This window comes from Callorhinchus milii, unplaced genomic scaffold (genome assembly GCF_018977255.1).
Source record: "Callorhinchus milii isolate IMCB2004 unplaced genomic scaffold, IMCB_Cmil_1.0 Scaffold5, whole genome shotgun sequence".
In the NCBI taxonomy this organism is placed as follows: domain Eukaryota; kingdom Metazoa; phylum Chordata; class Chondrichthyes; order Chimaeriformes; family Callorhinchidae; genus Callorhinchus; species Callorhinchus milii.
Window position 1 is genome coordinate 12,827,503 of NW_024704746.1, and position 24,286 is coordinate 12,851,788.

A 24,286-nucleotide genomic window follows, 5' to 3' on the forward strand; every position below is an offset into this window, starting at 1 on the left:
GTAGCTGCCAAGCCCCTTCGAAAAGGACTGGTTAAGTATCTGACTGAGAACCATATTGAAGTTGAATTCATATTCTAAAGAAACATCATGGTTTATGGGATTAGTGGGTGGCAGGGTGGGGGGTGGGGGTGGCTCTGGAAGCAAGCAAGAATTAATTAGTGATGTTGTCAGAAGTTTGTCCTGGTTTCCCCATTTGTACTTGTCTCCATAAGAATTCTCATCAGTTATATTGTGGGAGATTTTCTCTCAGAATTGTTTTGTACCTTTTTTGTTGCATGCAACATGGAGTCCTGTAGCTCAGTGTTTAGAGCATTCACCTCGCAAGCAAGAGACCTGGGTTTGATTCCCGGCAGGGCAAAACTTTGTTTCCTAATTCTACACACCTCTGTTTAACTAGCAGTAAGTAGGAACTCGGTTAGTCGGTTGGCGGATCGCTTTTCTGGGGGTAATAATTCCTTCAAAAAACAATAATATTAATAAATTGGTCATTCAATCCACGACTGATTGTAGGACACTGCCATGTGCAATTGGCTGCCACGTTTCGCCCCAAAATATACAGTCAAATTCACTTTACAGTATATTCTGTGAAGCGCTTTGAGACGTCTCGAAGACATGATAAGGTGCTATATCAAATGCAATGCGAGGATGCAAGGATTTATGAAATTGATTGCTTTATTTTTCAGCAATTCGTGAAGATGGAATGCCTGGGGGAAGGAACAAGACAACTGGTCCAGTGTATGTAAGTGTCCTGTATGAATTACAGTACATTTCAAGGTGACTGCTACCACACAGGTCTAAAACTACTGTTGGTTACTGGCATGTTACAATATATTGCATTGTCGCTCGAATAGCTGTGCAGTGGAGCAGTTGGTTGTTAGTTTGTGCCTGCAATTTACTTTCACGTCATTGGGGACCCATTGAGTGGAGATAAACACTTCCTTAGTAGAGGGAAGAAAAATTGATGAGTGAGTCATCCAAGGTTGATCATGCCAGCTGCTCATGTCCAATAGAGCCCTGAGAGCAGATCAAAACGCTTTCTCTCTCCTAGCTGTGGAGTAGGATACGGGAATTGTGAACGAGATTAAAAAAAGGTAGAAATTTTGTTCTCTAGTTTGGGGGAAAAAAAACTAAATGGCGTCAGTTACATCGATGCCATGTTTAAGAACATTAATGGACAAAACACAATAAAAGTCTCCACTGGCACTGGTTATGGGGCGGTTAGGATCTATAACTAGCATACTTGACAGACATTGCTGTCACTAGCTAATTAGTTTTATCTGGGATGTACATCACCTTAAGCAGCATGCACTGCTACTATGGATGGTGACACTGACCTCTGGTATGGAAAGGCCACATCAAAGCGCAAGACTCAGCTTTACGTCCTATTTATAATCAAACCTCAGAACAGATCCTCTTTGTTCTGTGTAGAGGATGATAGTGTTTGCCCACAAAACAACATAGTCACTCCACTCTGCAGTGTTTACTATGAAGCGCACTGAGACATCCTCTGTAAAAGATACTATATCAAATGTAAGTATTACTAACATCAATAGTATCTAATATGCACCAATTTCGAATGGGATTCCTTATCTAAGGAATATTTCCAGCATTTGGAAGTAACACCATTCCAAAAATAGAATGTGCTGAAGCGAGGTTCTCGCAAGGGGACATGACATATTTACAGATTTCTTAAATAAATAATCTCATTTGAAATGGCTGCATATTAGATCCTCATACTGTGTATAGTGGGAAATCTCTGACTCTGCATGATAGTGAGAATTTCTTAAGATATGTGAGAGTCAATGTGATTCATGTGAATAATCCTGGCTGCCTTGCATCTTTGTCACTATGCATTCATGATGTACAATGAAACCCCTCAAATATATTTCACTCAAGTCGTATTCACTGATCTAAGAAGTCACAGATTCCACTCATTTAAATTTCTGTATGTGATTATTTTTTAATGTGTTTAAATTGTCTGGTCCCAGCAGGTCTGTCATCTTCATTATGTTTGAGTCCTGGGATGTGGACTACTGAGCCGATAAGTTTCTTTAGGGAATACTAGTGTAATCACTCAGCTCATTCCAAGGAGTTGGTTTTGTAGTTCTAATACTCGCCAGGCCAAGAAGATGTTAGTTTACACCTTAGTTCAGCACTTTTGCCTACAGTGCTTATAGGTGGCAGCTGAGAACATTAGCCTGGACTTAAGAAGTTAGTCTGTTTTAGTGTAATTATTAGAATTTTGTTAGCCAGTTAACCTTCTTCACATGACTGACACACGTCAACAAAAAAGCATCAGCCTCATGTAAAGCCCTTAAGTGCTCATCGCATAATTTAACTTTTGTCCAAGTTGGGATTTATCCTCGAGAGACTTCAATTACCACAGGCTCATTTGTTCTTACTGTAATCCCCATTAAAAGGGAAGCACTTTATTTGTGGGTTTCTGTGTAGCTTCTCCTTCTCTCACTGCCTTTAACCTCAGAGTCTCAGGTGAGAAGCTCATTGCTGAATGTGTAATTTTGGCCAATGATCTTTCAAGAAATTTAATCTGCCACCATGCATTCATCGGAGATTTGAATTTAAATGCCACCCCACTTATGCAGTTAAACTAATATGAATATTTGAATTCAGAATGAAATCTAGATTTGGCAAACATTTAATCCATTTCTGACTGATTTGAATTGCTTCCAATAGATAAAAGGAGACTGACTTCCTCTGTCTTACTGTTATGAGAAACTAAGAGTATCAGCTATATTTTCTCTCTCAACAAGTTTCTCCTAATCCTTCAGTGATCACCTGAGGACCTAGATGTTGTCCATTTTTAGCATGGGAAGGCAAGTGATCCACAATTTGACCTGCGCTCTAGAGAACTTGCCCTTAAGCTAGGCATGTTCTAACAGGACTGTTCTGTAGCTGATTAAAGAGCTATTATTCTGGTTCTTATTGAACTTCAAGGAGATGCGTGAGGAATCCTGTAGCTCAGTGGTTAGAGTACTCGCCTTGCAAGCGAGATACCTGGGTTTGATTCCCGGCAGGTCGAAACGTTGGGCAGTTTTCCTTACTCCACACGCCTAATAATAATCCCTTCAAAACAAAAAAACAAAAATACATTGGTCATTTTCAATCCATGACTGTTTGTGGGACATTGGTGTGCGCAATTGGCTGCCGCGTTCGCCCACAAATATACAGTCAATTCACTTTACAATATATTCTGTGAAGCGCTTTGGGACATCTAGAAGACGTGAAAAGCGCTATATCAAATACAAGGATTATTATTATTATAATTCCTTCAAAAAAATGAATTGTAATTTGATCACTCAATCCCCGGCTGTTTGTGGAACACTGCTGTGCACAACTGGCTGCTGCATTTCGCCCCGAAATATACAGTCAAATTTACTTTACAGCATATTCTCAAAGACATAATAAGGCACTATATCAAATGCAAGGATTATTAAATGCTGTTTAGCATAAGAAAGTATAAGGGCTAAGACATTATAAGGCAGTTGTTGGGGTCCGCAGAATGCCATCATTAATAACAGGACACACTCAAGAGAGGCCCCACTGACCAGCACTTCTGGGTTATAAGGAAGAACATGACCGAAAACACGGTTAAAGATGTAGGATTTTAGAAGGAGTTGGAAAATGGGTTGAGAAGGTACTCACTGGAGATACTAGTTGAAGAGATTTTGAGAGGTAGTTTTAAGAGGATGGCAGCCTGATAGCTGAAAGCTCAGCCAATGAATGGTGGCAAAGAGAAGTGAGGGACGTGTGGCAGACATGAGTTTGAGGCTACATGAAACAGCATTACCAATATTATGATGTGCCCTTTATCTCAGACAGGAAAGTTGACAGCCAGCTCATCCCACTGTAAGCATTTCCTACTGTCTGAGAATAAGTGATCTAGAGGGAAAAACGGGAAAATGCCAATATCTTTGCTTATCTGTCAACCCCAGTTGAAGCACGGCACCTGGTAGCAAACGTCTTAAGGGGGAAAATGAAAATTATACGGAATTAAAAACACCTTAATAAATATGTGAAACCCATGAGGTTGTTCATTTGTCAGTATTCCAACAATTAATTATTGCCATGTTACAGAGGAAAAGCACATGTTTGTGTATAAATTCTTTAAACGATTCCTTTTAGGTTTTGTTTCTTTCATCTCATTTTATCCATTGCTCAAGCTGGTTTTTAGGAAACCACTAAATAGAGAGACAGACGTGAAAGGTCTCCATTCAATTCTTGGCTTTTAACCTTACCTGTCATGTACCGTGACGGGGTGAATTACAGTAAATGATGGGTTGTCTTGACTAGTATGAGACAAATTGATTTAACCTGGATGCTTCTTGATGCCATAATGGAGTATGGGGATGAAGTCCCGTGAGAGTAAAGTATATATCAGTGAGATTAAGGCCGGTAATTGGAACAGGTTATTTGGAGATCCTGTTTTCATTAGATGCCGACCACAGAAATTGTTGTTGGCTTTTTTGTAAAGCGTCTAAAATGCGATATTCCATTTTGTAATCATTGGACTTTTGCAAAACGGCGAATTATAAATTTCAAAATTTGCATGGTCTGAAATAAACGGCAAGCAACAAACTGACAGTGGTTTCCTACCAGCTGTTTCCCTTCCGCACGGTTCGCTCATGGCTGGCATTGTGCACACACCTCGCCTTGTGCTTGTAGTGACTGTATGTGTAGGTGAACACGGCAGCCAATTTTCACACAGCAATGGAACACAAATGGTCATGAAATGAATGACCAATTTCTTGGCGATTCCTGGCCAGGACACTGGGAGAAACTCCCTTCTCTTTACAAATTGCTCCACGGGAATCCAAACAGGCATATGGGACCTTTGTTTTTGACGTCTCATCTGAAGGATGGCACCTCCAAACCATGCTGCACTCCCTGAAAACTGTGTTGGAGTATCAGCCTAGTACTCAGACTTGAATGCATGACCTTCTGACTCAAAGGTGAGATTGCTACCAACTGAACCAGGCTGATGCATATTAACCAGGTTTAACAAAACCTTTGGTTGAATTCCTATTATAGTTTTTCAAATCCTATAAATAACATTTCATGTATCATAACAACATCTTGCTCTTGTTCACATTAAGTTGATCCAAGAGAATTTCAAGCATCATTTGGATAGGATAACAAAAATGGGAATGTGAAATTCTTACTAGGTTTGCACCTGAAAGGAACGAAACAACACTTTTTTTAAATAATTACTGTTTTTAAAACAAAGCATGCTAAATTATAAATCCCGCCTTTCATCTAAATGAAAACCTAAATTTGGTGAATGATACTGAGCATGAGAAAATGGCTTGTGTACAGAAACTAGGTTTAAATTTTACTGTTCAAAGAGGGCAATGTAAAGGCTATCATAACAATATGTAAGAGAATGGTGAATCCTATTTAACTTACATTGATCTATCAGAAAATTAATTGAACCCAATGTTATATCATAAATACTTTCAAGGCTAACTATAATAGTATATTATCATACCTACAGTGTTATTCTACTAAACATGTATGTATACATACAGTGCATACCTGCATGGTTAAGTGCAATGTAAACAAAATTAATATTTTTCATATCTTTATGGAACTGATTCCTTGTCCTCACTAATGCTTAGCTTAGATGCTGTTTGTTGAATGTATGAAATCTTGCCATCTACAGTATTTTGATTTGCAGTGTACATTTTGCCATTGAATTATTTAGAAATGTTAGTTTTGGCTGAAGTTCTTTTGTCTTAAGAGCTACTAAACATAAGGAGACTGGGACATAAGAAGCCCTGTTTTATTATAGTGGGAATTCAAACATTCACAACGCAAGGAAGATGATACCTGATCAGTCTCCTTAGTTATTCCAACAACTTGTAGCTGCCCATCACAGACATGTATGAGCTCAAATGACTTCTTAACAGGGCAGGGGTTGATATGATAGAGGACGACCTTTGTCTGAACCCTGGAGCAGGTTGTCCGTCAGTTTCTAAAATGAAGCTGGTGTCATTTCTGAGCAATGCTGAGGGATGTCTCATTAGTAACTGATAGCATGCCCTGAAAGAACTGTTCTGAGCAATGAGCCCACCTACAATACCTAAGATTTAATGCATCCTTTAGAGTTAACAACGGTGAAAAGCAGATGGGAACAGAATTGAGAAGATACTGATAAAATGTTGAAATTGAGCAATATGTTTAAACAGTTTGCACTTTATTTTTACAAGCCAGTGTAATGTAATGTACTCTATGTGGAATATCAGAGTTAAGATAGTGTAAATATTTCTTAACTAAAGTGATCAATAATTAAACTAGCTACATAAACTTCATTAATTCAATAATGCTATGAAGTTGAGAATATGTGTTTACATTTTGCAGCTATGTGCTATGAAACTAGTTTCATTACATTTACTTTAAAAGCCTTATTGAATAACATTTTGTTTCAAAAGTAAGCTGTAAATAGCAGTGATTTTGTTTACACAGAAATAAGAGATGAGGGCTAAAATTTTCAATTCAATTCCACCCACTGGAATAATTTCCATTTTCTTCTATACTTTTGAATTTCTATTTGGTTATGAAAAGTGGTAGCAAACAGTTTTATATCTTCATTACACTTCTAGTGAAACGGACATACACTCACTCACCTTCAAACACCCAGGTGTCAATGCAGACTCTCTCTGCGCCAGAGCGATCTGCTTTCTAGTGCACTCATGTTCCTTTCCTAGGCTATAATGGACTGTCTAGCTAAACCAGCAGGAATGTAGTTCTAGATTAGGTCTCAACTGATCTACACTTGCAAGAATTGTGTTTTCTAAAATCAATGACAGATTTGAAATAAAATCTAGCTAAATAAATAAATACATAAATAAAATTATTTTCTTTCCCAACTTTTAACTGTCAATAGTGTTTTGCTTTTGTGAGTGAGTCACGTTAGTTATTGTGACTCTTGTTGTTCCACACAGTGAATCTCTGTAAGAATGAAGGATTGATAGGTTGCAAGTAATTGAGACAGAGCTCAGTGTTATTTATATGTTGTTGATGTACATTTTACAATACAAGTGAAATATCTTGATGCCTTTATATTTTCTGTATCCTGACACACTCCCTAAGGAATGAGAATCCCAAAAAACTAATGGATTGTGCATTTTACTAACAATCTGCAGAATCTTAATGGGAAATGTTGCATCTCAATTTACAAGATCACAAGAGATGTTAAGTTACGGAAGACCCATATGATCTCATCCTTCCAAAATCCTTCCACCATGTCCTTTGAGCATTTTCTTCTTGTAATGCACCAGTGAAGCTGGAATCTTTAATGTGCAGGCAGACGGGACCTCAGTTTACTGTCTCATTTAAGAACAGAGGTTCCAACAATGCACCCCCCCCCCCCCCCCCCCCCAACTATATTGGAGTATCATCTTAGATGATGTGAGTTCATAGTCCCAAAGTGAGATTTGAACCAACAATCCTCTGGCTCAGAGGAGAGTCAGAAGGTTGTGTTGTAATGGCGGAGGTGCCATCCTTTGGATGAGATGTTAAACTGAGGTCCGTTTATCTATTCAGGTGGATGTTAAAGATCCCATGAAACTATTTGAAAAAAGAAGGGAGTTTCTCCCGCTGTCCTGGCCAACAGTCTCCCAAATGAAATTGGTCACTCACTGTGTGAGTAGTTGTGGGACATTGCTACGCGCAACTAGCTGCTGCGTTTTGCTTACAAAATGCACAGTCAATCTACTTTACAGTATTTCATGTGAAATATCATTATCATCTCAATGACATGATAAGGCACTATATCAAATGGAAGGATTATTATTATTAATAATACTGAAGGACTGAGCCTGACACCTTATACAGAGCACAAGAACCAGAAGAAGCAGTGCAGTCAAAACAGAAAGCAGTAATTGGAATGCAGTTCATTATTCGGTGCATTACTTGGTTCAGCAATAAAACAGGACACCAGAAAGACTGAGGGTATTGATCTTTGCAAGCAATCAATATATTCATGAAAATATTTGTTTGATAATAATAATTCATTTGATATGGCACCTTTCACATCAGGAGGTTAGCTCAAGATGCTTTGTAGGATTTACTGTAAAATGTAGTGACTATGTATTTTGTAGGCAACCTCCTGCAAAATGTTGATTCAAATGTGTGGAACCTGTATTTGAAACCAATAAACATATACCTACCTGCATGATGGCAAAACTGAGGTAAAGCACAATGATGATAATAATAATAGTAATCATTGCATGTGATATAGAGCACTTCACGTTGTCGAGACATCTCGAAGTGTTTCACAGGATATACTGTGAAATGGATTGACTATGTATTTTATGCATGAAAAGTGGCAGCTAGTTGCGCGCAGCAATGTCCCACAAGGAGTCATAGAGTGATTGACCAATTTTATTTGGGGAATTGTTGGCCAGAACACCAGGAGCAATTCCCTTTGTCACCTCGCCAAGCTTGTCCATTTTAAATGGGCCTCATTGCCTTATTGGGGAGTTTCTGAGCTGGCTAAATTCCCATAACAGCTGAGAATAGCTAGCAGGGACTTATTTGACTTTTGCAGTAAGTTTGTGCTCTAGCAAAGATTTCAATTGTTCATTAGATCACAAGATAGGTTCACATGAAGAAAAACCCTTCAGTTGTGGGGTAACTATTTACAATGCGGCTACAATATTTGTTATTTTAGAGGACATCACTTTGCTTTACATATCTATTTTATATTATAAATTATAGAATTTTAATTATAATAATTTATAATATAAATATAATATAAATGCATAACATATAAATTGTATTACAAATTAGCATAATGATAACCAGTAATAATTAGTATAATATCAATAACATTAATAATATTATATGGACCCAGGTTTGATTTCTGAGCATGGCAAAACCTTAGACAAGCTTCCTTACTCCACCTGCCTGTTTACGTAGCAGGAATTAGGAACCCAGTTGTTAGTCGATTGGCAGATTGCTTTCCAGGAGTAATAATCCCCCAATCCACTGCTGTGCTCAATTGACTGCCGTGTTTCGCACACAAAATACGCAGTGCAGGGTACTGTGTGAAGCACTTTGAGATGAGTCAATGAGAGGGTGCTGTATCAAATGCAAGGATTATTATTATTAGTGGACAGTCTAGATAGCTACAGTTCTCCTTTGTGGCAAACAAGCCTTTGCTTTGACTGGTTTTTGGAACATTGAAACTCTACTAAAGCATTATTTTCCATCAAACATAAAGGCAACATTGTATTGAAATCCACATTCATACATATACAGTGTCTCCCATTGTATAGAATAGAGCACTTTCCCAAGGGTCATTTATTAACACATGCTTGCTATTTTGCTGCTAAATACTTTTTATTCATATAAATATGTTTTTCAAAAATCTGCAATCTTACCATCCATATGCAATGGAGCTGTGTTATAGCCAAACATTTGACAGTCGAATAATTGAAACAATGAGACTATTTTGAAAGTACTAATTTATAATAATAATAATTTATGAGGAATCTTGATGCTTACATGAAGGAGAAGGCAATAATAATAATAATAATAATCCTTGCATTTGATATAGCGCTTTACACGTCGGGAGGACGTCCCAAAGCGCTTCACAGAACACACTGTAAAGTGAATTGACTGTATATTTGTGGGTGAACGTGGCAGCTAATTGCGCACAGCAATGTCCCACAAACAGTCGTAGATTGAAAATGACCAATTTATTATTGTTTTGGGTTTTGAAGGGATTATTATTAGGCATGTGGAGTAAGGAAACTTGCCCAAGGTTTCGCCCTGCCTGGAATTGAACTCAGGTCTCTCTCACTTGCAAAGCGAGTGCTCTAACCACTGAGCTACAGGACTCCACAGCAATAGTGGAATATTGGTGAGAGGAAGCTTGTGAAGAGCATAAACACAGTCATGGACCAGTTGGGCTGAATGGTCTGCTTCCGTGCTGTGTCGTTCCATGCAACTCTGTCATATGAATTATGCACACATGTAATTGTAATGTTGAAAGGAGTTGTGTCTAATGCACATATTCAAATAATTTGCATCACCTTTGTTTGGGGCGGAAGGTCAACATTAGCCACATGTTAATGAAAGGGTATTTATCAGCATCCATCTGAGATCATGGAAATGAAATTAAGTGAGGTTGTTGACTTGAACAAGTATAAGAACTGTAACAACATTAAAGGCAATCTTCCTGTAATAAACTGTTGAACTCGCCACTTTGCATAACTCGTCGCTGAGCCTTTTCCCCTTGGAGTGATTAGTTATCTGAGGTTTGTTTATATATATATATAATATATATGTGAACTGTATATGTATATAAACTACATTTAATGGCATCTTGGGAAACAAAACAGCAGTACCTCCACGAGAGGTCACCCTTGAGCTCTATGTAAACAGTAGGCCATGCATGACTAATGTAATACAGTTCCATGATCTTCCACTTTATAGGATAAGCATGCCAATGTGGCAAAACTAGTATTTATTCTCGTGGCTTGTCATATTTCACATCTTATGCCTGTAGAACCTTGTGTGATAAAACAATTATTTTTATACACTTTGCTTTAACCGGTCGAGTGAATTGATGGTTCTTACATTTTAAAAAAAATACTTGTTCAACACCATGGCTCTCTGTTAGGTGTATATTTGTCCTGTATTTTTAAAGTCTTGACAGTAAACGTGGAAAATAAAGCCTTGCTATTAAATCCGTACTTCACGTCTCAGAGACCTGTCCCAATGCTGTTTGAATCTCCCTCTGTGTGGGGAATCCCTGGGTGCTCATCATTGACTTCCCATGGTGAGATTAGACAGCAGAGAATGAGGCATTATAGATACAAAGCCATATACTGCCTCTCTGTGATATAATCCGTAGGTACTTCAATAAGCTATATCACACGTTATCCATGCGTTCAGTAAATGTTGCCTGTAAAAATTCACACCGTTTATAAACTCTTCAAAAATGATATTCGGGGATTGGGACTAATCTCATTTAAATGCTCCCTTGGGTACTGTTAAGAGTTCCACACTCTTGCCTCAATCCATCACCTCCCCACTGCACCCTGTACAATGACCAAACCCCCTTTGAGATAATTATTTGTTAAGATAACAATCCTGTCCTTTTGAAGGTCACAAGACTGTTATTTTGAGACAACAGACTTGTCAAGACCACCAATGGAGATTTTTGTTGAATAAAGTTTTAGAGATTTGAGCTGACTGTATTGAGACAAGGGCAAACCATACTATATGTAATACATTCTTATCAATAGTGCATTATTCCTGCAATCACCTAAAACAATTATGTAATCATATGACAGGACCTTTCATATTATCAGAATGTATTAAACTTTTTCCTATTTGATTGTTCTCTAACATTTTGACACAAGTGTGTCTTTTCCTAAATAATAAGTTTGAAACCTATTTAATATTTCTGACTCAAAATATGTTTAAAGTGTATGAAACAACAAAGAGCTGACATGAGAGAGAAGGCTGCAGTACATTGACAGGTACTTACAAACTGCTCGAGCTACGGTTTCAGTCCTTGGTGTTAGCGATGGTGTTAGTTGTCTCTTCTGAATCAAAGCCAATTATCGACCTTCCGCCTATCCATTGTATCTATAAAAGGATGATTGAGAAAGCACCTCAATTAAAAAAAATCATCTTCTAAGAAAGCAAATTAATGTTTTAATGGTTTGCCTATTTGCTTCTGCCACAACAATGAAACCTGTGCTAACACATTATGCTTTAATTTCTTCATCAATCTCATGTTTGCAGGAGAATTTCCACATAGTGACTATATTCAATGCCTATTTGTTTCCGTCTTCTATTTTGGACTGACAAGCTTTTAAAGATCTTCTTCAATAACATTGTCATCAGTCTATTGTCAGAAACATTCAGTGGTGCAGGGTTATTGCAGCAGAGCTGAAATGTTTTTATGAATTGTTAATTGGTCTGTGAGTGCAATCTGACTCAAACCTTTGCAGCTTCGACTGTTATTTAATTATTTCTTCCTGTACTTCAATCATAGAACACTTACATTGCAGAAGAAAGCCATTCAGACAGTCTCTGTGCTTGTACCAGTCTCTTACCTCCCCTACTAAAGCTATCTACTCCATTCCCATTCCCCTGCTCTTTCCCTATAGCCGTTGAATGTCACAGTGCACACCTGTTTGGAGAAATGATGTTCTGCTGTTGATGTTATGGAGACATCAGAGTATTTTGTTTTAATCTATAAGCGAATGTATTGCTTTTCAATCTCCATTGACAAAATGTTTTGTTTTGTCAATGTAACTAGACTGTAGGTCACTGGATAGAAAATTAGTGTCTTTATGCATTCCTTTCAAGCTTGGGCTTTGCTGTGTGCCACTGGTAAGCCATATTTGTGCATCATTCAATCCATGTGTCCAGCAGAAATACAAGATCCCTTAATTGTATAATTAAGCAATGAAGAGCATGTATTATGTAATTAATCAAATCTTTCGAACGGTTATTAATAACAATGTTTACACATGGATTACACATAGCATATTTTACACGTGGTTTTGCACATGGTGCAGAATAGCCCCATCTTGAGTGTCCAGCACAAATACCAATGGCAGCTGTTTGCCGTGGTATTCCATTTAAGTCAGTAGCACACACAATGTGTTCGGTTGCTTCCTTTCAAACGGGGCAGTCAGCTGCTTTACTTTCAGTGGTTATGGTGTATGCACTGTGACTTTCAGTGATGGCACGAAGCTTAGGCAGTTAATTATATTAATTCTATTATTTGGTTAATTTATTAGTAATTTTTCTTCTCTTTCTTTTGCTGTGAATGTGACCCAGCTGGTACTTATGTTGCTTTAATACTGATATCTTGGAGACAGTGTTGTGTAGTCTTGGGCTCTAGTTTAAAAATTACAGTATAAACATACGTCTTGCTGGTGCCAAAAGACCACCTAGATGAGATGGCCTTGCACCAGAAACAATAACAATAAGAATAACCATTGCCTTTGATATATATATTATATATAACACCTTTCGCATTGCTGAGAATGTTTCAAAATGCTTTACAGGATTCACTGTAAAGTACTTTAATACTGCATAAGTCTTATAACCAATAAGCATTAGTTATTATAAAAACACTCGGTGCAAAGCCCACAAATAAGAGGTGTATGTTTTGAAAGTTCAAGAAACAAACTGTGATGGCTCACTGTAGAACCATTCACTGATATTTATTGTAACTGTAATACAGCGCAATATACTGAGGATCTCAACAACAACAAATTACATTTGTACAGAGCCTTTCCCAATCGAGAGGACATCCCAAAGCACAAATCTCAGACATACATTGATATTAGTTTCGCCCACAAAATATACAGTCAATTTACTTTACATTATATTCTGTGAAGCGCTTTGAGACGTCTTGAAGACGTGATGAGGCGCTGTATCAAATGCAAGGATTATTATTATAATTCTGCAAAAATACAAGTTTTCATATAGACGTCTGAAAGGGTCATAGCAATCATTTCATCTCATATGAATGGGAGCAAATTGCAGGTCTTGGGCCTATGGTTTTGCATTCATCACCTAGATTTCCAGAGTCACTAAGCTGCTGACCCACCTTTTCCCTCAATTGTTATCGTCTCCCTTTTGCTGGATGCCTGATCCCGCATTCCTGTTGTGAGGGGATGAGTATTTTTGCACACTTCAAGTGGTTCATATCTAATCATTCTGCTGGGCTGATATAGATTGAATGCCACAATATAGATTACCAGCCCAAAGTCAGTTGACTCCTGTTCTTTACCCGTGAGCCTAAGCTCCAGGAGGGAGTGAAATTTTAAAAGTGGTGAGAAACTAGTTTCAGTTTTGCATCCATGCTCAGCACACAGGGGAGACGATGGTGCCTTAGATTTTACAACATATCTTAGAGACTCCCAAAGTTATGAATTATAGAACAGATTTTTGAGAATAACCAGAGGATGCCAAGTTGTGTGATTGATTGATGTATATAATTGATCACAAGTTAAAAGGACGGCACTATAAACTCTTTACCTTGGCCGACCTTGGCTGCGGTTCCTAATTAGCAAAAATATAATCTCGGTATAAATGATCAATCTGCATTATGGACTGTGGCTGGCCGCCAATCTCAGCACAGGGATGGGATCCATGGCTATTGATTTTATATTTACCTGCAAATAGGTTTGCGCCCAGCTTAAATGGAAAACTTTTTATCACTTGGTCGGACAATACCATTGAGAGGATGGAACATGCTGTAAATGATGCACAGAATTAATAAAATGAGCAATGGCTGGGAAAGGGAACACTAAAACAATTATTCCTCAAGTCGGAAGAATTATCTCACAAAATAATTAGTTTCAACCCATTTTGAACCTTGAAACATTGCATATTAAATATTGAGATGTTTCTGATCACATTGCAAGAAATACAGTATCCCAAGTTTTTCAAAGTAGTTGAGATTTGGTGAAGTATTTAGTAAGAGAGTTATGTTTGTAACTTCCTCCCCCACTCCTCCCCCCGCACATGAAAGGTGCAATATCAAATCTAAGGATTATTTTTATTTTTTACCTACTTGCTCCCGACACACAGCAAAAATATCCTTTCAAAACAACGGAAAGGTTCCTCTTACATACCAACTGATTGATTTCTGATGCAGGTTTTATCTGTCCTACTCTTTCAAACGCCAATGGACTTGTTGTGAGTCACCAGTATTTCATTTTTCAAATGAAACATCCATTGTTTGCTTCTTTTTCTCACTCTCCATTTTCTTTCCAACCCACAACTGGTGTTGGAATGGAACTCCACCACTTCAGGATAAATCAGGTTAAATGCAGAGCAAGCAAGCAAACTTTTTCTCGTTGGCGAAGTAGACATCTCTTCATTATTTCTCAGACCAATTTCTGCTTCAGTTCAATCTAGCAGCACCCGCTTCCACTTGTCTGGAGAGTATGAAAAATAAACAGCTTCCTTGTGGCCTTGGTGTTTAATCAATGAGTGGGAATCATTTATTGTCAACTTCCTTTAATAATTCTGTCTCTTGCTTCTTGACTTATTCAGTCTGAGGACAGCTGGACTGAAGAGTCTGAAGAGGTATGAAAGGTACAAATGAAGGTGCTGTTAGTATTGTAGCAACCTTTACAGATTGAGTATAAAAACTGGTGAATCACAATACATTCATAACTCGCTTCCAAAGAAAGCAGTTTTATCCAGGGTTCTTCAGACTCATTATTAAGAAAGTGGGAGGGAAAACAAAACACAATGTTTGCACCACTGTCCCTTGAATCATTCCTGCAGCAAGTGCATTTGAATGAAAATTCCTTTTTATATGGAATATGATCTTTGACAAACTAGATGGGTAATAGATGATTGACATGCCAGACGGACAGGATCCGGTGAATAATGAAAGCATGAATAATTTACTCCAGCTTTGTATTTGTGTCAGGATTATGTGTTTCAAGTAGATCATTAATGTGATGGTGATGGTGGAATACTTCTGATGCCAATGCTTCCCTCTTCAGGTCTACTGCACAAAGTTAGGACAACTCCGAACTGTGCATTTTTTCCCAATATTTTACATCGAGAAGATGGCAAATTAGCACTGAGCTGATTTTACCCAGGAATGTACTCATAAAGCACCTCCGGTGACTGAATAACAGCCTCATTCTTTCTATTCCTACAACACAGTGGGATTGAACAACAATTCACATTTATATAGCGCTGGTCACATAAGTTAATGTCTTGGAGTGCTTCACAAAGATTGGATCCGATGCCAAGCAAGGGGAAGGTGACTGTCAAAAAAGTAGGTAGGATTCAACAGGATCCAACAGGTTAGAGAAGAGGCAATGCAATGTGGTTGAGGGAGGGAGTTCCCAACTTTAAGGGCATAATTGCTGAAGACTTGGTCACTGATCATGGCATGGAGAGGGCAGGGGACACACAGCTGGCCTGAGTTACCCAAGCAGAAGAAGCGAGTAAAACAGTGGGATAGAAGAATAGTATAGAAAGTGTGAGGTTTGACAAATGACACAGTTTCGGATAGTTTTGTAGAAGTACAGAAGATTGTCAATCCCAGTGCAAGAGCATTTGCTGTTTGTAACCATAGCTGATATTAACTGAGCTCAAATTCAGTAATGGTCCTGATGTGAAATGTTGGGGTCTCGACAAAAATCCAAGCATTGATTTCAGCAAGGAATTATTGTGTCAGTTGGGTGATCTTGCAAGGAGTTGTTTTAAAAGCTTTTACGAGGAAATCCAAAAGCTGGGAAGCACCTTCACTTACTGAAATGCTTCCCTTTGCTTACATTCTGTGTTCGAATTCATAATTCAGCAGATGCCAATAGACAAGGTATATTAAATAAACCACACCTACAAACAAATGGGATGGATGAAGTAATTGGCAGCAGTAATTATGTTAGGAAACAGACAATAAACTGCACGACTTTCAGTGTCTGGTGATTAAGTGAATACTCTGCTCTCAATCTAAACGTTTATGTTCTAACTCATGTGTTGGTCCAATAAAGATTATACTAAAATATCCTAAATTGTAGGATTGGTGAATAACAAGTGATTAGAGACATTAGATTAAGCTGAGGTCAGGTAAGTAAGTGTTCACCTAAAGTAAGCTGTTGTACAAATACTGTTCAAAATGTATATCACAAGTAAAACGTTAGTTAACTGTGTTGCAGTAAAAATATATTTACGCTGTGAAGTGTTCCTGGTAATGTAATAATGAGACAGGTGAGTCAAATATGGGCAATATGCTTTAACACATGGGTGTTCTCATCATTTCAGGTTTCTATTTGTTACTTCTGTTGACTGGAGTATGATTTTACTGAGGTTTTCCAGTTGTTCTCAACCTCTGTAAAATTTACTGACTCCAGCCTGACATCCAGCTAAAGTTCCATTTACACTGGAAATTGCTTCCTGACGTCCTTGGGTCAAACTATTCTCTGGATGTCACAAAAATAAATGCAGCATAAATGAGGTTATAAATACTACTGCAGACCTTAGATAAAGGAGAATATTGTAAAGGTTTTGACCAGTAATAGTTTTATTCATTCAACATAGGCCAATAGAAGAGATGATTAATTACCTTTTTAAAAGTTCTGACAGTTATTACAGTTTTCAGTCTTATTAATGCCTTTTTGAAATGTTCATATATTTGCTAAGTGATTTGCAAAGCGTCGCCTACAGTGTTAGACACAGAGCACTTGCAATTAACAAAGAAAAGCTATTATGAACATGAGAATGAGTCATGGTGCTTCGTATGTGACAATGGCAGCTGTTATACTGTTGTGGATCAAGTGGCCTTGGCTATTGCACCCATCTAGACCAAGTTACCATTCGCTATGAATTGCTTCAGCAGATTTTTCAGCTTTGTCCTTTGCGTGCTGTTGTTGCTGACTCTTAATCCTGAAAAGACTGCCGTAGCCGGCTCAGTTTTCTTGGCTATTTCTGGACAAAAGAAAGGCATTTAAAGTTCTGCTGACGGATAATTTTACCGCATGTCAAATGTAGACAGACTCAGTGAGGAGAAGATGCATTTGTGTGATCTAAACCTTTACATTTACTTTTGTTTTGTAAAATATGACTGGTTGTATTTTAATCAAGACAGGGTAACACAGATTGAAAATAATAATTTTCAATTCTACTTAATGCATTGCAAGACCTGAGAGTTAATGTATTTTTACGGTTACATTAGCAGGGACTGTATCTTAAAAGCCACACAATAGGTTTACAAGGGGATTGGGAGCTGACAGGCTGGAGATAAAATCAGTTTTTACTGTATAGCAAACCTGACTGAAATGTGTTCTCCTAAAATATACAGTCACTACACTTCATAGTAAATCCTGTGAGTACTTTAAGATGTCTTGATGATGTGATAAGGTGCTATATCAAATGTAAGGATTATTATTTTTACTATTATGCAGCACATTGGAGGTCTAATTTCTGGTATTTTTTTAACTGGATTGCTTAATAAGAAAATGATTCAAATTGGAATCTTTTTAGTAATCACAAGTACATCACGCTGATCTGCTAGAACTCTGCTCTGTTGTGATTGGTGGAAATATGTAGAATTACATAGACTATTACAGTAATGGAATCAGGCTATTCAGCTAAATTAGTTAATACTCCACAAAATCCCCCACCTTTCCTAATCCCTTCTCTTCTACCTTCTATTCCCTTCTTCCTTATATAGTTTTCTCTTAAAAATGTTGATGCTTTCTGCTGGAACCTTATTTTGGAATCCCATCAAGAAATACCGCAAACATTACCCAGTGTTTCCTAACAGCAGTCGCCAGGAGCCATAACACCTCAAGCTGTAATTCAAAGTTCCCTATTTCAATAACATGTCCTGCTCTTTGGATAGATGGAAATGAAAATCACTAAAACTTCACTGAAGATATATGAGATAATGTGCAGCATGGTAATAATCTTGATGTTCTGTTGTATGACTTATTTCACCACCAGTTACCTTAACTATGTTCCTTGTGGCAGTGCCTCAGGTATTTTAGTTTTGCCCCCTTTCATAGTTTGTTGGCTTTTCCCACACAGGATATGCCATGCAGTGTAAAGCTTGAACTTCAATTATTTGCTGGAAAACATAAAATGATCCTTAAGGCAATCCAGTAGATAATTTCAAGTGTCTACTGGTGCGCTTTCATGTTAATTATTTATTTGTTCCTAAACTAGGTTAATTCACTGGCCTAGCAATCATTTGCATTGTCTCTAAATTCACTTTAAGGATAATTTTGTGTGTTTTAAGGTCTAGACATTGTTTAAAAATAAAACTCAGTTGAATATTGAATTCAGTCGTGTAGATAATGCCGAAGTTCTTATTTAATTCTTTAGATTTATGGTAATTGAGCGTGTTAGGCTTAAAAATGAAAAGCTAATAAACGTGAGGTTATTACACAAAATATTATTTACCATGTACAGAAGATCTTGTGAAGGAATGAATTTTCATTCATAATATTGGGGGGTGTAAATCAGGTTTTGCACGTTTTTGAATTGAGAAGTGTGTTATGTTGATCAAACTGAAGTGTTATAGCTTGAAAAATTTTTAATTGGACTAACTAGGTTAAATCACACTAACTAATGGGACCACACATGTTTGATTTATTAGGCGTAAAGAGGAGAGTCTTCAAACAGAGCAGAAGTATCAAGTTGAGGGTTTTGGAAAGTTGGATTTTCACTTTCATAAACACAGCCATACATCCCAACTTCCCTCTCCTGTCCCAAAAGTAATCACAACTAACAGCCAACTTGATCAAACCTGTTTTTGGGTGGCTCGCATTGTTTTTATCTAATGAGATACTAGATATGTTCTGAACATGTTTCTATTGAAAGGAACACTTGCATGCTTCTGAAGTGCTGACACATCAAGAGTATCCTGTGAATGGTAAGATTTGTTCAACAAGGGAGACCCAATTAACACAGTACTAACTAAGCACAGATGGATATTTTTTATCTAGTTCTATATATCTGTATTTTAGCCTGAAAATCTGTAAGTGTCCTGTTAATTTGGCCATATGATAGAAAAGATATAGCGATTGCTATATATTGAATGATTGCTGATTATAAGTGTTATTAAGATGTAATGTAGTCAGAAAATTCAAATGGTGTCTAGGTACACTTTTAATTTTAAAATGTCCAATTGATATAAAAGCTGCTATATAAATGCAAATTGTTGTTGTTTCGGTGAGAAAATTCAAATGATGTCACTGGGCTAGCTTGTCTTTCCCTAATTGTGCTGTTACAGCAATTTGGTTGGAAATTTCAGCTGTTTTACACTGGTAAAGGTACCAGAAGCATGGTGTTTCTTACCTTTCACAAGTAGGTTCACTGAACTGAGGGCAGAGAATTTACCTATTAGGCAATAATGTACTAATAACCCTTCTTTTCTTTCTATATATTGACTATTACCATATATCTTGCATGAGCATATATTTAATTCTCTTGTTCAGGATTCTGCAGGAGTAAGAGGGTCTTGAAGGTGCAAATACAAAAATAAGCCCTTATTTAACTTGAAATGATGGTTTACACAAATTAAAATGAAGTCTTTTAAATCAGCACGCATGAGCTGCTCTTCTCCAGGTTTAAATTATTTTGATCATACTGCAGGCATTAAAACATTACAACATCTTGTTTCTTTGCAGTGGTCAGGACTCCTATTCTCATTGAGGTTTTCAGTTTTTACTGTGATCCCTGCACAATAAGAACACAGAAGGATTCAACAGAGACCACCCACCATGCCAAATGTCTCAACATCAAAGATTGGCTGAAACCTAATTGGATGTGGAATATAACTAATAACCTAATCAACAAAGGGACGGTTTATGTCAGGTTGTAACACTATAAAAGCACTAAGAATCTGATCCCAGTATTTTATTTTTGATTTCATGTCACATTACAAACTGCCTGTTGCGTTATTGTTACATTGATCAGGCAAATTGGTTCTCTGAAGCTGAAGTTGAATTTGTCATGAGCAATGCTGTCAACTAAATTATCTTTACAAGATACAATAAAGGCCCCAAATTCCTGCCCCGCAAGACCACTTTTGTCTTAAAATTTGAGATGGTGCAGAATTGTGTTACTGGCTATTACACTGTCTTTCCCCTATTTATGCTGTTATGCTGTTACAGAAAATTGGTTGGAATTTTCAGCTCTAATGATTTACATCAGTAAAGGTGTTTTAAACCAAAACATGGTGTTTCCCACCTTACACTGACAGGTCCACTGTTTTGAGGGCAACATATTTACCTCTATTTCCTCAATTGGTTGCCAATTGTTGTATTGTTATCACTGTCCTTTGTGTTAATCTTCCAGGTCTCTGTCTCACATTTCTGTCATTGGCAAGCCACCAACAATCCAAGATACTGAAGGATTGTTCCATTTATCATGTTTGTTTTCCCTATTCATTATGTTGCAAAACCACTTGCACTGGCTTCTACTAGTGTTTTTATGTTTCTAAAATTCTCTCTTAATGAAAGATACAACTGAGATTTTCCCAAATATTTATCGCAGAAAGTATCATTCCTATTAGTGATTTCTTTGGGTCAGCTGGGTGTCTGCCACATACGAAAATGCATCACCATGATTAAGAGAATCCAAATCAAACTGAGAGTTCCATGCATCCCACCTATACATGGAAATTCCCGAGATATTTATTGGAGTGGAATGCAGACTCTCTCCTCTCTCCTAATTCCAGAGCGTATTAGTCACAGATAGGCAAGAGCCAAGGCTTCTACCCCAGAGTGTGCGTTGAGGTACTACAGGAGAATAACCAGCTGAAAACCACGTGGCTTGCCATTGAAAGCCCTTTCTGGCAAGCTTTCCTGATGCTCAACCAGCTAGGAGCACGCTACCCAATGGACTCTGGCTTGCAGAGTTATTGGGACATGAGAAGGAAGAGTCCTTTCCTCCAGTGACTGGTCTGCCCGTCCATGTCCTGCCGATGATCTAGCCAAGCAAAGTTGTCATCAGCTGTGCCCTAGACTAAAGCAGTGCAGGTTTTCCTGGTTTAGGAACTGGATTACTGAGAATGCTCAGAGGGTGGGCTCGATTCTGCCATTATGTTGCCAAACATGTCACCTTGAAGCCAATTCAGCTCCAAGGAGATCCCACTTACCTTTCCCCATGCAACCAACGGAGACCAACAAATATAGCACAAACCAGAATTTGAACTAGAATGGTCCAGGCCATAAGCTGCAGTTGCATCCACCACATCAGGGCTCTCCACACGTCTAATGCTTTATGTAATTGATGCTAAACTACTATTCTATGGGGATTACAGTGTCTATATAAGCAACAGAGATGGAATCTGTAAAGTATAATACAAATGTACAAAAATGGATAGAAAAAGAGAAAATGTGTTTTTCTTACACAATACCAAAATAATTACCTAGAAGCGACCGATTGTCCTCACTCAATGTAATGTAACAAAGACTATTGATCAATAAATAAGAATTTGTTCATAATGTGTGTTTAAATGAACCTGCCATTCAAATAGTTTGATCTATAATGCTGCCTATTTTGTAATTGTAATACAGAACAAGCATAATAACTATACAAAAAAGATGGGAAAGCTAAGGATGTTAGGAGTAATATCCCAACTTGTGGATTGTTACACAGCGTTAATGGTTTTCTGGTGTACATTGGAGTCACTGCAATTTCTAGTATGCAGACCTTAATTTATCACATGTACATTAAAATAACAAACTGAGTTTAGTTGGAATTATTTCAATCTCACCTCCTATCTCCCCATCAAAACAAATGGAACTGCATCTATTGGGGATTGTAAAGAACATTAAAAAAAGCCTGACACTAAACTTCAAAAGATGAGTGTTGTTTTACTGGAGAAGATTTCTTCATTTTGGTGAAAGGGACTCTTTTTTAAAAAAAAGTAAAATAATTTCTGTCCATTATGGAGAGAAATATGATTGGTTGTTCTCAGGTATATCTGCCAATGGGAAACAAAAAATGTTGCAAATGTAGACTGTGGGGGAAAAAGGCTTCTCAGTAGATACAGTATTTGTACATGTAAATCACTCTGAGGGATGTAGACCATTTTTACTGTATTGCAATAATTCTCCTGATAGCAAATCCACTGTTAACCCAAAATAACTCATGCCAGTGATCATTTAATCAAATGTCAAAATCAGACACCAAATAGGCAGTTGAAGAGAATATATTCTAAAGCAAAAATAAGCTTTAATTTTTAATTTTAAATTTTAAAGCTCCGACCTCCTAACCTCCTACCACCCTGTTCACTCCCTCCGCTCAGCGGCCTTCGGTCTGCTTCACGTCCCCCGCCTTACTCGCCCCACTATCGGCGGGCGGGCCTTCCACCACTCTGCACCCACCCTCTGGAACTCCATCCCGCAGTCCCTCCGTCTTGCCCCCTCCCTCGCCACCTTCAAGACCCACCTCAAGACCCGCCTCTTGGACTGTGCTTTCGACCTCCCTGCTTCCCCCCTGCCCTCCCCCAGCTCAGGTTCATAACTCTGTCTGTCCAGCGCCTTGGGACGTCCTCCCTACGTGAAAGGCGCTATACAAATGTAATTTTGTTGTTGTTGTTGTAAATAGTTGGTCTTATGAGCAATGACTCACAGTCATTTTACAGTCTTAATCAGTAGAGAGTATTGTTTGAATGTGCAAGAATAAGAAGTATACAAAACCAGTGCGTTGTATGGTTGCATAAGGAAATGGTCCCCAAGGCACACTGCTCCTACCGAGGCTGTCCTGTTTTATTTGACTGAGTCTTCATTAATGTGTTAGCCTAGCAATAGCCTAGACTTTTATTGATAATGTCATGGAGTCATTATGTTTCTTATGGAGCTGTCTCTTTGGAAACATTTACCCAAGAGCCTTTATATTCTGGTTAAAAAATGACCAGACGGCTCTTGAATGACGTGCATATATTGATCTATAATTGCACATAGCTAAACAAGCACCCACCTTTATTACAGATGTATTGACTTTAAGTTATTAATTAATTCAACTTTGCAGCTTGGTTGGAAAAAGTGTGTTAGATATTGTTGGATTTTAAAATGAATGATTGAAACTTCAATTGAGTAATTTATGAAACTATCTACGGTGCCAAGTGAACCTACATTCCTTCTATTCTGAGCAACCATTATTGTTGAGGTTATTGAGGCTCTTGTTACAATGAGATGAACAGCATTACTATGGTATGTAACATTTGGACAGGATTTTAGGGCAAAAATGTCTTGGTATTCTGCCCTGCTACTATTAAAAGCAACAGTAAGTTGGTGAAACCAATGTATTTCACATTTAAGTTGGCTGAAAAATCCTGGATTGTTTCTTTGGTTACATTTCCATTGGCTCTAAACTTGATTCCCGTGTGTTAATGTCACACCAAACATGATTAAACATGAAGATCACTAAAGAGAAACTCAGGTTAGTATTTACAAACTTGCAGCGATTCACAAATGGACTCTGAAGTGTCCTAGATCTTGCCGCATCTGTGATCTACTTAAACCCTCCCAACCTGCCTGATCCCTCCATTCTGCAGGCACTGGCCTGCTTCACGTTTCCTGGTCTGTCCGCCCGACCATCAGTTGTCAGGCTTTCAGCCTATCTACCCCACACTCAGGTACTCCACCCCAGAGTCTCTTCACCTTGCCCCTTCAAGGTTCATCTCAAGACCTTCATCTTTGACTCAATCCTTTGATTGCCTCTGTCCCCCACACCTCTCAAATCCAACCTCCAGCTTGGGCGCAAAGCCTTGCTGCCTGTTTTGAGTTCTAACCCCAGCAAT

General features: G+C 38.0%; 1 protein-coding gene across 1 annotated transcript in view; it reads left to right on the forward strand.

Annotated features, from left to right (window-relative positions):
- LOC103174808 (nuclear receptor subfamily 6 group A member 1-like) overlaps window positions 1-24,286 on the forward strand; it is a 68,245-nt gene that overhangs the window by 32,053 nt on the left and 11,906 nt on the right. Inside the window, exon 3 of the mRNA XM_042334973.1 lies at window positions 684-739. Coding sequence (XP_042190907.1) covers window positions 684-739 — 56 coding nt within the window. The remainder of the gene's footprint in view (window positions 1-683; window positions 740-24,286) is intronic.